The 15,835-nt window shown below is 52.1% G+C and overlaps 1 protein-coding gene across 3 annotated transcripts in view; it reads right to left on the reverse strand.

Moving 5' to 3' along the window:
• PLXND1 (plexin D1) overlaps positions 1 to 15,835 on the reverse strand; it is a 68,727-nt gene that overhangs the window by 31,158 nt on the left and 21,734 nt on the right. For 2 of the 3 annotated variants that reach the window (XM_014251755.2, XM_014251754.2), the window contains 10 exons: positions 14,347 to 14,455; positions 13,495 to 13,597; positions 10,604 to 10,711; positions 8,725 to 8,814; positions 7,798 to 7,891; positions 5,272 to 5,435; positions 4,264 to 4,415; positions 4,059 to 4,158; positions 917 to 1,056; positions 427 to 594 (listed from right to left, as the gene is read on the reverse strand). In XM_014251755.2, coding sequence (XP_014107230.2) covers positions 427 to 594; positions 917 to 1,056; positions 4,059 to 4,158; positions 4,264 to 4,415; positions 5,272 to 5,435; positions 7,798 to 7,891; positions 8,725 to 8,814; positions 10,604 to 10,711; positions 13,495 to 13,597; positions 14,347 to 14,455 — 1,228 coding nt within the window. The remainder of the gene's footprint in view (positions 1 to 426; positions 595 to 916; positions 1,057 to 4,058; positions 4,159 to 4,263; positions 4,416 to 5,271; positions 5,436 to 7,797; positions 7,892 to 8,724; positions 8,815 to 10,603; positions 10,712 to 13,494; positions 13,598 to 14,346; positions 14,456 to 15,835) is intronic. The other variant, XM_088061838.1, reaches the window with a different exon arrangement.

A 15,835-nucleotide genomic window follows, 5' to 3' on the forward strand; every position in this document is an offset into this window, starting at 1 on the left:
AGATGTGAAACTAAAAGCAACACACTTTAAAAATAAAATACTATGACCTTGGGGAAGGTGGAAATCCAAAATTACAAATCTCATCTTATCCTCTAGGTGTTTTACCGCCAAGAAAAAGCCTCAGGGTCTCACAGAGCCCCCACCTGGGCCTCCCCAAAGCACTCACCAGGTGTGCACAGTATAGTTACCAAGGCTGACATTTGTCCACTCCTAAATGCATCAAAACAAGCCTTGACCAGTCCTGGTGTGTGAGACCTCATCTACTCCCATGCTGGGGTTACCCTGGAGCACCCCAAGAGCAAGCTAAGGCACCCTCTACACCAGTCCAGCCCAAGGCTGAGAAGCCCCCTTCTCCTGGCAGGACCCTCTCCCACCTGGAGCTGACCCTCTCTTTCACAGGCTGTCTCAGCTAGGGCAGGATCTCACCTGATCTGGCTCTTTTTGGGGTTGATGTCTGATATAACCGGGTTCTTCTCATACTTGAAAGTGATGTTGTGGCTGGCACAAGACTTGTTCTCGAACTGCACGCAGACTGGCACAGCCGTGGTGAGCTCCGCGGCGGGCATGGTGCAGGTGATGGTGCTGTCGGTGCGGCTGCGGGAGGACACGAGGGCTGAGCTGCAGGGAGCCAGAGGCTGCAGTCTGGCCTGAGCAGCCCCTGACAGGCAGGTGGCAGCTGCAGATGAGCAGGAGCTGCCAGTCACACGCCAGCTACCTGTTCCTCCTGCTGCCAGGCAGTTCTCAGCCCACGCCACGGCTGCCCCATTCCCGTGCACACAGAGGCGCTCTGCCAGCATGCAGCGGTGCCCCCCACCAAAACCTTCGCTCTGCCTGACTCCTTGGGGGACAATACCAACCTTCCTAATGCTTTGGCTCTTGTCACTACTGCAGTGCCAGCCCCCAGCCCTGCTCCCACCTGAGGTCCGTGCACTGCTTGGAGGAGTTGATGAGGACACGGAGCTCTGAGCCGACATCCAGCCTGCTGCCTCTGATGGTGACTCTTGTTCCTCCCGCCTTCGGGCCATTCGCAGGAGCTATGGACTGCACCATGGGAAGCTAAAAACAAAGGGGAAATCTGTTTTCTAGCCTGGTAAATCTGCAGCTGGATATTCCACACTGTACATGGGAATTGATTCAGAGTAAGTGTCCAGCACTGCGAGGCTCAAACAGCAGCACAGTAACAGCCTTTTCTGGCAAGGTTTCAGAACAAGAGAAGTGGTACAAACACTAAGGTGTAAGATCATATAAAACCTCTGTGACTCTCAGTGGTCCCTAAATACTGGCTGTAAATGAAACATGGGGCAAAATGGGAGCCCAGGATCCCACCATTCCCTTCAGATTTCCAGCAGGAGGTCCAGAGCCAGCAATACTGCAAGGCCCATCAATAAAAGGAAATTTCTCACTCATTCCCTCCCTCACTGTCTCAGCCCTTCCAGATCCATGTCCTAAATGAAAGGATAATGTTAAAGCCCCACTGGATGACAGGCTTGAGATCGGTAAAATGGCCACCTGGGTTTAGATAATTGAATATCAGACCCCTGCTAAGGAAGCTTCGAATCTGCATTTCTTGAGGCAAGAGGAACTGAGGGGGAAGTTACTTTGCCTCTTGCCATTTGCAGCAGAAATTAGTGTGTATGTTATCTGTGTTTGCAGCCCCTGGAAATCTTCCTGAGATTCATGAGCTGGAGGCTTTGATAACTCACGTGGCGCTGAGCCCTCTTGTCTGCTCACAGGCACCCCAGGAGAGGCTGCTGGCAACATCCCTGCTCCATTTCAGCAGGACAGCCAGGGCACAGCAAATCATGATCTCAAGACCCTTCCCTAGGGTACTGGTGACTCCCCCTCAGACAGACCCATGGGGGCTGGCCCCTCACCCCCAGCCCATCCCTGGCTCATGCAGAGCAGATCCCCACAGGCAGGCAGGGGAGCGCAGGCTGAGCCTGCTGTTAATGCCTTGCCTGGCAGCCTCTGCCACACAAACCCATGGATTAACATCTACCCTTGCCCTTGTCCTACACTCTGATGGTTTCACTCCTCTACAGCCATTTCTTCTGTCAGTTCTGACCGTCACCCATTTCCACCTGATCCGTTTTGCTAATTTGTATTTCTCTGGGTGTCTGCAGGCAGCTGTCTCCTGCCCTTGGCCCCTAACCCACATATTCATAACTGCAGCTACAGCATCAGCAGAGAGGATTATTCCTGTTCCCCAAAGCCCTTCCCCTTAGCCAGAGCCAGGGGCTGCTGCTCTTGGTGCACTGCCAGCACCAACCACCTCCATCGCAGCTTTGGCAGATCCAGCTCATCCACAGCCTGCTATGATGTCCTGAAGAAGCCTCTCCCTCCTCCCCAGCACAATTACAGCTGAATTCTGTCTCTTCTAGGCATGTATAATGGGAACTTTGAAAGACGTAGCACACAAGCAATGTCTGCTATTTCATGAGCTACCTTCTTTGGAAGGGCAATTCTGAAAGTCTTTTAAACTTTTCCAGGCAAACCATTGCAGTGCCCAAGCTCAGGTCTCACCAAGACCAGCCTTGCGTGGTGTAGGCCACTTCATTTGCATGCCATCAGACGTGAGAGGAGAACCAAGAGTGTTGCTTGGTCTGCAAATGGTGTGAAAGCTACTTGCAGTGTGACACACCTCCATCATGCAGTGTCCCTCCCCAACGCTTGTGCACAAGGCAGGGCACTCCCTCATACCTGCTCCAAGCTTTGCTAAGACAAACAAGACAAACAGAGACAGAGAGACAGCAGCTTTCTGCTGTGCCACCCAAGCAGGAATGGCTCCTCTCCTGCTCCAGGGAGGGGCCAGCACAGGGCTGCCACGGGAGCCAGGCTGAGGTCAGGGACTGGCTTTGTTCAGCATTGGTGCTTCCACAGGTGTTTCCTGAGAGGCTTTTCCTCGCATGTGAAGAGCTGGAGCAGGAGCTGCCCAGCCCTGTTCCACCCTCCAGGCCCCTCTCAGCCAGCAGCCAGCAGTGGGGGATGCTCCAGCTCAGCACACACATCCTGGGAGTCCCCAAACCACTGGGTCACAGCCACCACTGGCACCTTAATCCACTCCCAACTGCTGGATTGAGGACCGTGGGGATGTGAACCTGGACATCTGGAAACTGGAAACAGGATCCAGGAACTCCTGCTGAGTCTGGGCTGGCAGTGCCATCACCTCACCAGCTCTCCCCATGCAGTGTGCTGGGTGCTGGGGTGTGCCATGCCTGTGCTGGCTGCGTGCTGTGAACTCCCTGAATTAAACACCCAATCTGTCATTGGCTGCAGGTGGGGGAATCACACTTCATGATCTGCCCCAAATTCCTCATAACGGCCACAACAAATCAAAGTGTTTTCTGGGGCTCCAGGTCTTCTCCCAGACCAGTAACACATCATGGGCTGTCCTGCCCCAGCTGAAGCTACAGTGGAGGCACAAAGGCTCCAAGCATTCCACGTGCCCTCAGCACCCACTCAGCATGGCTGTCCATGAATGCTGTCCAAGAACTAGGTTCATATAGGGAAGAGAAAAAAATGCATGTATTTCTCTCAGGTTTATAGAGATGAAAGCTATCTCTGTGAGACAGCACAGCACAAAGTTATAAAGGGCTTTTCATTGCACAGTGACATGGGGTTAGCTTCAGTCTAATCCCTACACATTATTTCATGCAAAAACTAACGCAATCCCTGCAGCAAAAAAATCAGTTCTAAATAATGTGAGTTCATGGAATGTAACTTACACAGCACAAAGGGGCTTCACAAGTCTCAAGAAATCTTACAGGTTGTAACAGCACTTCAGCAAAAGAGGTAGAAGAAAACCAAGTTCCTTTTTATAGCAGGAGAATAGAGCTGGGATGAGATTGACCCCCGCAGGAGCTGAGTCTGGGAGCACAGCTGTGCCGCCAGCATCCTGCTGGGGTCCTGCCACACCCCACACAGGTGAGCACAGGTGAGCACAGGTGAGGTGACACCTCTCGTGTTTCTCAGCCGGCTGGGGAAGGCGTGGGGAGCTGCACACTCACTTCAAGGGGCACAGGAATCACCAAAGGAACGCTCAGGAGACAGCCACTCACCACGTAGGAGAACCGTTCCCTGGACCTCCCTTCACGGCTCACGTTAACCGTTACCACGTCCGAAAACGCCTCCTGCGCCTCTCCGGTCTGGCACACGACTCTGTGGGTGGATGAGGCAGGTGGCAGCAGTGCCAGCAGCAGCTGGCTGCAGGGACAGGGGGGGACAGGCATGGGCACATGCAGGGGTCACGGTCCCCCAACTCACGTCTCAGAGACGACGTATCTGCCGGGCAGCGGGCTGCAGCGCACGCCGCCCACCCGCACGGCGCCCAGGATGTCGCTGAAGCGCCGGCCCAGGTTCCTCCCGCGGATGGTCAGCAGCGTGCCCCCCTCCAGCGGCCCACGCAGCGGCTCGATCTGCAGCACCAAGGGGCACGTCATAAAGTCAGAGCATCACAGGATCCCAGCCTTGTTTGGGTTGGAAGAGACCTCAAAGATCATCTAGTCCCAATGTCCATGCCATTGGCAGGGACACTTTCCACTAGACCAAGTCAGGGGAGAACCAAGAGCTTCTGGCCTTCATCCCTGAGCCAGTCCCAGTGCCCAAGCACCACCTGAGTCCTGTGAAGCAGACAGAATCACTCCTCACCCTCTTGCTTGCCCAGTGCACCCAAGACCACAGTCTCATTGCTCTGGCTTGGCAGAGGAGAAACCATCACAATTCTCTGCTGTGCTGGGCAGTGGGGTTTGGTCAAGGCTCACTTCAGCTGCAAACACATCTGGGAAGAAACGTGCTTCTTCCACACACCAGCTTTGAACCTACTCCTACACCACTGGTTTCACCTGACAGCTGCTGTCCCCAGTGCTGTGAGGGGACAGAGTACTGATCGTGACAACGTCCCAGTGCTGCAAGAGGACACGGTACTGGCTATGATTGTGCTGCTGTTATTTTTCCCACTAACACGATAAGACTGGATCCTGTCACTAGCAAGATGTCCTTGACAGCAGGTGTCTCGACCGCACAGAAAGTCAGCGAATAATTCAGTGCTGGTCTTGACCCCATCCTGTGCCAGGGACAATGTGCAGAACCTCCTCTGCTCCAGGCAAGACACTGCAGACAGTCCCAGCCCTTGGCACCACCTGCCACCCCACCCCACACCACCCCACGCCACCCCACACCACATCACACTACATCACACCACCCCACACCACCCCACACCACACCACCCCCCACCACCCCACAAGAACCCTCCATGCTGCCTTCAGGTCTTACCTTCCGAATCTCAGGAGGGGGACAGACATCAGAGAGCTGTGGGGGCTCGGTTTGCAGCCTGCAGCTGGAGCTGCTCTCACTCCAGAGGCAGCGGTGCCCCAGGTCCTCCCTCCCCAGGCACTGGGAGCAGTCGGCACTGCCGGTCGCACAGTTGTACACCTCCACTGAACCATCAGAGACAACAGACAGCATGAGCTCCTGGCCTGGGGTTCTCACAGCTCTGCTTAGCCCCAGGCAACCAAACACACACGGCCCCTGCTTCTACCTCCTGCCAGCCACGTTAATCCCAGGAAAATCCAAAATCCAGTGGATGAGCAGGGCAGTCTGCACATAGAGTGGGATGAGGCAGCACTTGGCTACCATCCTGCAGCTCTCCCAGAAGGCCTGGGTGCTTGTTCACACTACAGTACAGTTTAGCACTTTCTTTTCCTTTTTCTCCCCCTTGAAAAACAAGCAACATCCAAACTTGGAACCTTTTGTCAATTTATGCTACGTGTTTCCGACTCTCAGCATCCACATGGGAAGCTGCTTGGCAAAGTTGACTCCATCCTGCCAGGAAAGCAATCCCATTGCTTCCACGATGACAAAAATGGGGTGGCTTGTGCTTTGTACAGTGTTTACAGTTCTTTCCTTCCCCCTGTGACCTCAGGCCATTGACTTTCATTGAATTCTTCTCCCTTCAGATCTGCTCAGCTCAGCTTCCATATGTTTTTCTTACACTGCCTTCACATTTCCATTAGCTGGTGCCCTGGATTACATTTCCTCTCCAGCCTCAAGACTTCTGCCACTGGAGTGTGGGCTTCTCCAGAGATAACAGTCAGAAATGCTCAGGAAACGTGGCTTTCACACCCTTTCCCCCACAGGAGACTTTGTAGGAGCACATAAAACACAGGAACAGACACATTTGGCACTTCTGCTCACAGGAGCATCTTAAGGCACTTCATGAGCAGCTAATGAGTCCCTCAGCCTCAACGCTGTGCTAATGAAACCTCACCAGCACCAACACTCTGCCTGTGCCATGCTAACAAAACATCACCGGTACCAAGGCTCTCCCCTATTCCCCACAGAAAAAAAGCTTATTCCATGTCATCTGCAGGGAGTTACACTGGGTGGTTTTCCAACCAATAGCAGAGCTTGTATTCCTTCAATGGACTATCAAAACAGACTGCACAATAAAAGCTAATAAATACTGAAATAATAAACACTAACATCAGTGATTTCATTAAAGACATTATAAAAGATGACCATGTTTGCCTGGCAGATCTCTGTGGCAAGGCAGTCTCTCTGATGTGACTCACACCAGACTGAGCAAGGCAAGGAGGAGCCAGAGCAGCCCAACAGTCCCGTGGGAACTCCAAATATTCTGGCCAATTACGATGGATGCAAACATGGCCTATGTAAACAAGCTCCTTCTCCATGCAGGAGGAGGGGAATTCCACCACGCTTTTTCTGCTGTGGTTCCTGCTCCCAGTGCCACCCACACAGAGAACTGAGTCTTCTACACAGCCAAAACCCAATGTCCCACCCCCCTCCTCAGGGTTACCACTGTATTGCAAAATTACACCCTCCTCTTTCTGCAGAGAAACCAGATCCCATGCCTGCCCATGCTGGTATTTCCAGGTATTTTCACTTTCCAAGATAATCCTTCTCCATTCACGGGGATTTATCATGGGGAAACCTTTCCATCCTGGTCACTGGTTGTTGGAGCTTGTGCCTCTCTCCCTGTCACAGCTATCCTCCAAAGGAAAGCTCTCTTTGGGCTCTCCTTCTCTGCTCCTCAGATAAATCAGCCCCTTCTGCCACTGCCGAGGTGTTGGAGCTGGGAGTGCTGCCTCCAGGCAGAGCCCTTGGCAAGGGCCACGGCCAAAGCTCTGGGTACGGAGTGTGGCAGCAGCTGAGCCACCCTGCCCTGTGGCCGATCCTCTGGGCTCGTCCTGCCTGCCTACCTTGTCTGAGTCTGACTCATTTCGAGTCTGACTGCCTGCCTTCCTCAGCTTGCTGATGTAGCAAGGGCTTTTTTGGGAATCCAGCCATTCTTCACAGAGACAGAGAACAGGCCAGGGGTGAAATGTGCTTACACATTTTATTCCTTCTCAGCAGAGGAAGCAAAAAGAAGGACTCAATTTTCACAGCATGTGGAACCTTGATGCCATGCTCCTGTGAAAGCTGAGGGAAGAGCCCTGCCCCATCCCTTCTTTTCCTTGGAGGAATTCCTCTCCAGCCCACATCCCTGCTGTGATTGAGATCACCAGGTAACCTTGCCTTGCACCGCTGGCAGGTGAAACCTGAGCTGCCTGCACCTCTGGCTGGCTGTAACAGGGATGTGGTGGGTGCCAGTCTGGGCTCAGGGCTCACGTTCATGGGGGTGACTGGGTAAATACCCTTTCTGCATGTGCCTGAGAGAAGGAACTGCACTGTGCCCACTGGAGCCACGGTCTCTCTCCTGCAGCCATAAACTCTGCCCAGGTTTCAGAGTCATTCAAGCCAACGAGATGAGAGGAGCATAAAAATATTTCCAACTCAGACCTGTCATCATCTCCGGACTGTCAATAAATCTGTCTGGTTTGTCCTTCAGCTGGAGGTTCACTGGGAAGTGATGGCTTTTTTCTGATGTCTGGAGCTGCACACAAAAAACAAACAAAAACTTATGAAATTTAGTAAAATAGGAGGTTACACACATACACAACAATGGATTGACCTTTCTTCTGAAGCTTCTTTGACCACTGCTCCTCCAGACACGGCTCTTATCTTTAGCAGAAGAAGTGGGACAGCTGTTTTGTTTTAATAATTTTGCTGAAGTCCCAGTAAAGGGCACCAGGACACAGCGCATATTATAGTGAGCACAGAGCCCTGGGTTGCTGCTATTTTTAGCAGAAGTGGACAGGAAAATGAGCAGCCTGGCCTGTCTGTGCATTCTCAATGGGGGGCTGTGATACAGGTGATGTGATGGGAAAGTGCTCTTCTCCAGCTTCCGCTTGCAATATTCTTACTGGTGAAAGTCCAAATGTTTTCTGCATTTTGCAGATGCTGTTTGCCCTCCAACAACCACGTACTGCTTTCCAGTTAGCATCACAACATTTTCTCAGGCCAATTCCTTGTTCAAAATAAAACCTACAGAAACAGCAACCCTGAAAGGTGGCCAAATTTTTTGCCTGAACTGAACTCTTCCCATTTAGAAAGGTAAATAAGCAGCTCTTCCCCAAGCCCCGGGGAAGCAGGGGCCAAAGGCACTGCAGATCCCCACGGAGCTGGGTGCACGGCACCGGTGACATGTGTGTGCTCTGTCAGCAGCAGCACATGCAGAGAGGGTGAATGCAGGAGTGAGAGATGGAGGGAAGAGAGAAAGCAGTGTCTCACTGCCAGGTGGGAGGTTGGGGGTGAGACCCTGCCTGCCCTCGGACCTGATCCTCAGCCTGGGGGAAGCAGGGCTGGCAGCCTCACCCCTCGACTCACCAGCACATGTACACACTCCACAGCAGAGGAGTTCACCCACCGGGCTTCAAATGTCCTGTCTGTCCCAAAATGGCACTCCAGAGCTGTCTCCTAGGAGAGGGAAGACAAGGGCAGAATGACTGCAACAACCATTTTGTGCAGTTCTCTGTCTTGGCAGGGTCCATGTCCCGCCTTGGTTCTGCCACTGGCACCTGAACTCTGTCCAAGTCAAACAGGAGGTCAGTACCCGACACTAAAGGTGTCACAGGAGCTGTGCCTGGCCCACAGCACACACAGACCAGGCCATGTGCCTGCCTGGGCTCTTGTAACCACAAGAGCTCCTCTAGGCCGGGGTGTGTGGAGCTCCTGCTGCAGCGCAGACTGAGAGCCAATGTGGTCCCAAGCCACCTTGTCCAAACCAGCCCAAACCAAGGCTTAAAGTCACCTTCCTCCTCCTCCTCCTCCTCCCAGCAACTACACAGTGCAAATCTCTAATTCAAACAAGGACCCAGCTGAGAACACGTTCAAAGGCAGATTTCTGTGCTGCTTTCCTGATAACACAAGGATGATACCTGCACCAAATTACTGCTGTGCCTGCATCGGCAGGAAAAAATCCTATCTCCAAGCAGTTGATGCTCCACCACTACTGAGGTCTAGCTAGCCTTTGAAAATTGGCAGATCTGATAAAAGACATGGAAGGAAGCACTGGCAAGCTCCTGGCAGGCAGCTGCTGGCTCAGCAAACACACAGGCAGAGTCTTGCCCAGTGCATCTCCTGCAGCTCTGGCTCTGCAGGCTGCCCATAGCCTCATGTCCCTGCCCGAGCAGTGCCCTGCTGCAGCAGTGGGGTCTCTGAGGCTCCCAGCTTCAGCAGCACTCAGGAGTTCCCCCAGAGAGGGAAGGATTAAAAATCCTACACCCAGCACCCTGGGACAGTGAGCAGAAGGTGGTGGAAGGAAGCCAGACTGCCAGAGCCTCTCCTGCTGCCCCTTTCCTGCTGACTCCATTTCCTGTGGGTTCCACGGGCTATTGCTTCCTCCTCAGCCACCTCCAGCATCCAGACAGGAAGAAGGATTTCTCACCCTGATTTTGCTGATTGCAGAGGTCACAGCCTCCTTCCTGGAGGAGGAAAAGGCCTGTGCAGGAAAAGGCCACCCCATTCAGGCAGGGGGGTCTGCTCTGCCCCTGTGCTGAGGGCAAGGAGGTGTGGTGGGAGTGGTGCCTCCACAGCCTCCAGCAGCACCCTCCAGCACACCAGAACAGCTCCACCAAAAGAAAAGCTCCAGCACTTCCAAAACTCTCCTCTCCTGAAGAACAAGGAACCACTTAGCTGCTCAGGATGCTGGAATCATCAACAGGGGCAAGGCAAACCTGGCCCCACGAGACCTGTTGATCTGAGCCAAAATTACTCAGAGCAGATTTCCACAAACAGCAGGGCTTACTCAAGCACTTTCCCAGTGCTCAGCCTCTTTGCCCCAAATTCCTCTGGTTCTTTCTGGCATGCAGCACATCTCCAAAGGCACCATTTGATGTCCACTCCTGCTTTTCACTGTTAGAATTAGTGTGTCAGAAAATTTCACAAAAAAGACTTTTTCATACCAAACAAGCTTTGCAGTGACGACCTGAAGGCCATTTTCACACCAAATGAGTTCTGCAGTGCCAATCTGAAGTCAAACAATGCTGTACTCAAAAACTGTGGCTCAGCCAGAGCTCCCTGCCCACTGCTCAGCTGTGTCCTTCATTCCTCAGTGCAGGCACTGGGGCCAGGCTGGCATGTGGGGCTGGGGGAGCAAGACACGGGCATGCTCCGTGGTGGAGCAAACACCCCCAAGAGAATAGGGAGTTTTATTTCCCCCAAACACTTGTCCAAACCTTCCCAATGCCTTTAGGAACTCATTTACCTTAGAGAAAGTTGCATTGACCAGTGAGATCATGATGTTCCGAGATACACCCGTGGGCATCGGCTCCAAAAGGGCAGGTACTATTCGAGGACAGTCAATTTTCTTCTGCTAGGTACAAAAATAAGGAAAAAAAGGGGTTAGCTGGGTGCATGCTGAGCATCCTCAGCAACAAGGAAAGAGGAACCATCAATAGTCCTTGATAAGACTCGTTTCACTGGGAAACAGGTACTGCCAGGTGCACAGTGCCCGTGTACCTGCACCTCAGCTGCCACTACAGCCGTGACAGGGCCAGAACGACTCTGAAAGGAGGCACTGCCACCTCCAATGGCAGATCTACCAGTGTGACCCTCTCCCACCCCCTGTAAGCCATATCCCAGCCATTGCATGGCTCACTCCTGCCAGCACCTGCAGAGTCTGTGTCCCAGGGTCTCCGTCCTGCACAGCGGCACTGCAGAGCGCTCCGGCTGCGTGTGCATGGAGAGAGGGCAGGAGGAGCTACAGGGGCTTCAGCAAGGGGGCTGCCATAGCAGGGCAGCTGCAGTGAAAGGCTTAAATGAAGCTGAAAAATTATTTTGAAAGGTCATCTGTCTCCCTACTTTTGTTCTCATTTTAAACTGACGTCTCAGACACTGGAGCTGACTCAGAATTCCAGTCTATGTGACAAACCCGTCCTGTTCTCTCATGAGAAGTAAATCACACTGCGAAACTACAGCAAAAATGAAGACAGATTGTGCATGGCCCCAGGGTACATCCACAGTAATGCCTGTGACAGTGGAGCCTTTGGGATAAAAGACAACAAATACTTGGTCCATTATGCAGAATCATTTGCAGCAGGCAAGATTTCCTCTCACTTGCATTAAAGGTTATCCTGCTGTGGCTCCACTGCTGCCAGTGCTGCTGCTGCTCCAAGGAGAGGCCGAGCCTGACCCCCGGCACTAGGATGGGATGGGATGTTCAGACACATCCCTGCAGCCAGACACATCCCCAGGACTGGACATGCAGTCAGGGGAGGTTTCTCTCCTGCCCTCCCCAGACCTAGATAGGGGACAGGGAGCTACTTGGAAGTGCCTGTTTGACTGTGGAACAAGATGTTTCACTTCTGTTAGGACACTCATCTAACCAAGCACCGTTGGTGCTGCCCAAACAAGGAGATTAAATAACAGAGAGGAACATGATAAGGGAAGCAAAAGAGCAAAGCAAATGTCTGGGGAGAGATTTCAGTCCCAAGCCTCTTCCAAGGGAATAAAAAGAGTTAAAATAAAACCAGCACAGCTACAATTTCAAGCAAAACATCCCCTGGCCTGGTGAGTCCTTGCATGTCACCAGAGCTGGCACAGCTTCCCAGAGAAATACACTTTAGAGGACTGATTAACTTGTCATCTTGCAGCCCCATCTCCTGCTGTTCACCAGCCACCAGAAATAGAGCTTCCAGCTGACTATATCCTTCACATCTGGATCAGAGGAAAGGGGCAGAATGTCCAAGATGCTGTGGATGGAGCTGGTAAGATGCAGCTTTCCCTGCAGAGCCATGCTCAGGTGCAGAAATGGTTTGTTTACCAAAAGCTCCAGCAGCAGGATGAAAGCACCGTGTTTCCAGGGCTACAGAGCACCTCTCCTGCAGCTGCTCACGAGATCAGCAGGAGGCACAGAGAGAGAACAAACGCAGGTCAGCATCCAGCCCAACTGTACCTCTGGAGCAGGAGATCCAAGGAGATAAAGTTAATCCTTTGTTAATCGAGGACTAACCCAGAGCTGTCGCCAGGTGACCCCACAGCCCTGATGTCACCCAGTGTCACTGCTGAGACTGACACAAGCAGTGCCCAGCAGCACACACAGCAGGAGCACTCACTGCCCCAACAGCGTGTGCCAGACTCCCTGCAGCGTCCCCCAGGCTCTGGCACAGGACACACACCCAACAGCAGCTACCATCAGGATGGTTTTCAACTTCCCAGCAGCCATCCAGACAGCCAGAGAAAATGCCAGGCGCTGAAACGTGTGACATGGACAAAGAAGAAGATGCTTCCCCAAAACACCTGGGTATACACAGGCAGGCACAGCTGAGCCCAACACACTGCCCTGTGCTGCTGGGAGCTGCCACCTGGCAGGGACTTCTCCAGCCCTGTTTCCCAGGGATTTACAGGATCTGGAGCTGTACACGGTGGCTTCAGCTCCACCTCCATGCCCTGCTCTGAGAGTCACCCACCTCTTCCCCACTGGAGGAGACAGGATGCCAGGGCTGGCCCTGGGTTCAGCCTGAGACTGAGGGTGAGACACCTGACACAGGGCTAAACTCCTCTCAATGATGAGCATGGGGAACACTAGAGACCTGAGTTAAGAGCAGACCACTGGGTAAAAGGGATATTCAATTTACAATGTAAAAGCTTGGCTTGGATCTAGAGCAGATTGATTGCTAAAAGGCCCATTTTATTTAAATTAACTTCAATTTAAATTTCAGTAGTAGGAACACTCTGATCCTCTGGGTATTAAAGCTGCAATTTGGAAGGGGGAGATTTTCTCCTCTGGATGAGCACCCCAGTGGTGATTTGGCACGTTATTAACATACAGCAGCCTCGAGTCAAAGCTAAGGGAATGGTGGAGTACGGCTGTTTCTTCTTGTACTCAAACCCAGGTGGCCCAGGATGTGGAGAAAGATGGAGCCCACAGGAGGCACCGGGACAGCTGAATCCTTGAGCCAGCTGGCATCCTCCTCACATTCACACCTCGGCACAGCACAGCGTGGGGGGCACGGTGCAGTCACAGCTCACCTGCCCGCACACATCCCCTCCTCAACGCTGGCTGAGGAAGGTGCCCCAACCCCAGCAGGGCACAAGCCATGGCCAGCGAGTGCCAGCCACTGCTGGAGCAGTGAGCAGCAGTTTAATGAGCCTCACCTCCATCTGCAGCACATCCTCACACTGTGAGTGATTGGAGACACAGCTGTAGGCAGAGGGGCACCAGTGACACTTCCACCTGGCCGAGAGGCAGCTGGTGCACCTGAAATGGCAAAGGCAAGGTGAGAAAAGCAGAGTATAGGTTGCTGGATTTCTCTCTCCTCTCTCTGGGAGCTGGCAGGGGATGTGGCCTCAGGCCACAGCAGACTGAGAGCCACCCTCCCCTGCCTAGAGAAAAACGTTTTTCCCAACAAAAATGCTCTTTCCCCTCATCTGTCTCTCTGAGGAGCCTGGCATGCTGGACCTAAGACTCTCCCTCCTGTTTGCACAGACATGGGAGCACTGGTGGGCCCTGTGCTCAGGTCCTGTTGTTGTGCTCCTGAGAGGTGGACGAGTTTTGGTCTGCAGCACTAGAGACCCCTCAAGCTGATGGGGTCAAGTATATGACCAGGGCTGGAAGGAGCAAGAGAGCATGACCCTCTCTTCCCCAGTGCCCCACAGATACCCCCATAGATTGCTGGGGAGGCCACCTCTGCTGCTGAAGGGTTAATACAACAAGCTTTATATAAAAATATTTTTCATGTTTAAAAGAAACCAAACATGTCCAGATGGCTTGAGGACCCTCCTCTGGCATCACATCTCCCACGAGCCTGCCAAATCCTGCCCAGGCCCCCAGCCACCCACTCGCAGGAGCTGCGCTCCCCCATTAACCCCACACAGGAGGACCCTCATCCAGCTTTGTGCTGGCACCTTCCAGTTCAAACTGCCCCACCTTTGTCACCCCAGTGCCACCCGTGCCCTGCCACCCCCTGCCCGCGGTGGCTCCGCTGCCTGCACACTGGGGTCGCTTACGCTCTCTTCGGGTAAATGCTTCCAATCCTTTTGCAATCATAGATGGTGAAGTTGGCCCGGATAATGTTTTTGTTGTTGACCCGGAGAGAAGTTTCGACGACCACGTGGTCTGAGAAAATCAAGCCAAAGAATATTGGGTTGCAACAGCCCCTCGCTCACACTCACACTCAGTAGACAAGAGAGACCCTTGGGAAAACAAGGGCTGAATCTGATTTGTTTTCTCTAGGGCTTCCTCCAAGCTGCATTTCAGAACTTGGAGCAGTCATCCTTTCTCCTCTGACCTTCAGCTCTTCCCCCCTAAATCAGCACTTCACATTACTCTCACAGAAAAGAACACGGTGACTTTCAGCACAAAATTCCAGCATGCTATGCAAGTGTTAATTAGCAGATTTAATTATTGTCTTCACGTACAGTTGGTACTAAATTATAATTTTTAAAATGTGGTAATTAAAACATGTTAGTTATTATGTTTTAAAATCCCGCTCACTTTTCCTGTGCCAACAAACCTGCAGAGAGTGGAAATCCCTATTTTGGCTGTTCAACACACCATACTACCTTCCCTCCCCCCAGAACTGCCTATTTCTTGTTTTTTTCTTTGCAATTTTGCCATATAAGCACCAGGGAGAAGAAACAATGCCTCTTTCAGAATACAGACAATAAATCATTGCATTGGATTCCAGAAATTCATTTGGACATTGCTGTAACCAACAATACAGAGCAGTTAATGATCTCCCATTCTTTGGATAGTTTGGGAGAAAAGCAATGCAGTTTTACAAATGGGCCTAGGAAAAGTGGAATTTTCAAAAGGACTAGCTAATTCTCCTCTTACTGAAGTCAGCCATCTTCAATAGCACATTCACTCCAGGCTTGAAGGATGAAAATTTAACAAGCTCTCAAGTCTGGACTGAAGCATCAAACTTCTCCAAAGGTGCTGAGAGGGGCTGACTCCATGGCTAAGTGGCCAGTTCAGATCTGGTTGCCTCAGCCAGCTCAGCTGACTTCAGCCTCAGCAGGCACTCATCTCCTCTGGAGGCAGCTCCACGGAGCCTCGAGACAGGCACCTCCTCTGGCACCATCCCAAAACAGGGGACACTGGACACCTCTGGCTTTTGACTGCAAAATGGGGGCTAAGAGCTCCTGAGCTCCTTTAGGTACCCACTCGCTCCTCCTTCTTCTGAACTTCTCCTGAAAGGCAGTGTGTGTTTGGGAGGGAAAGTAAACAAAGCAGTTGAAAATATCAGTATAAAAACTACATTATTTGCCTAGGGCTAAAATGTTTTTGGCTTAGTTCACACTAAATCTAAAGCAGAAGCTCAAACCAGATAAAAATAAATACATGAACTGGCACTTAAATTCTGACGTTTAAAACCAAAATTGATAGATTTGAAATACTATCAATTCATGTAAAGATGGTGGAACTCCTACGCTTCAGAGTCATATGCCCTGTGAAATAGAAGCAGCTTAGGGCTTTTCTTCTCTGTATGCATTA

The sequence above is a fragment of the Pseudopodoces humilis genome, chromosome 13 (assembly GCF_049639895.1).
Source record: "Pseudopodoces humilis isolate 2021_Gansu_Grassland_sample_001 chromosome 13, ASM4963989v1, whole genome shotgun sequence".
Taxonomy (NCBI): domain Eukaryota; kingdom Metazoa; phylum Chordata; class Aves; order Passeriformes; family Paridae; genus Pseudopodoces; species Pseudopodoces humilis.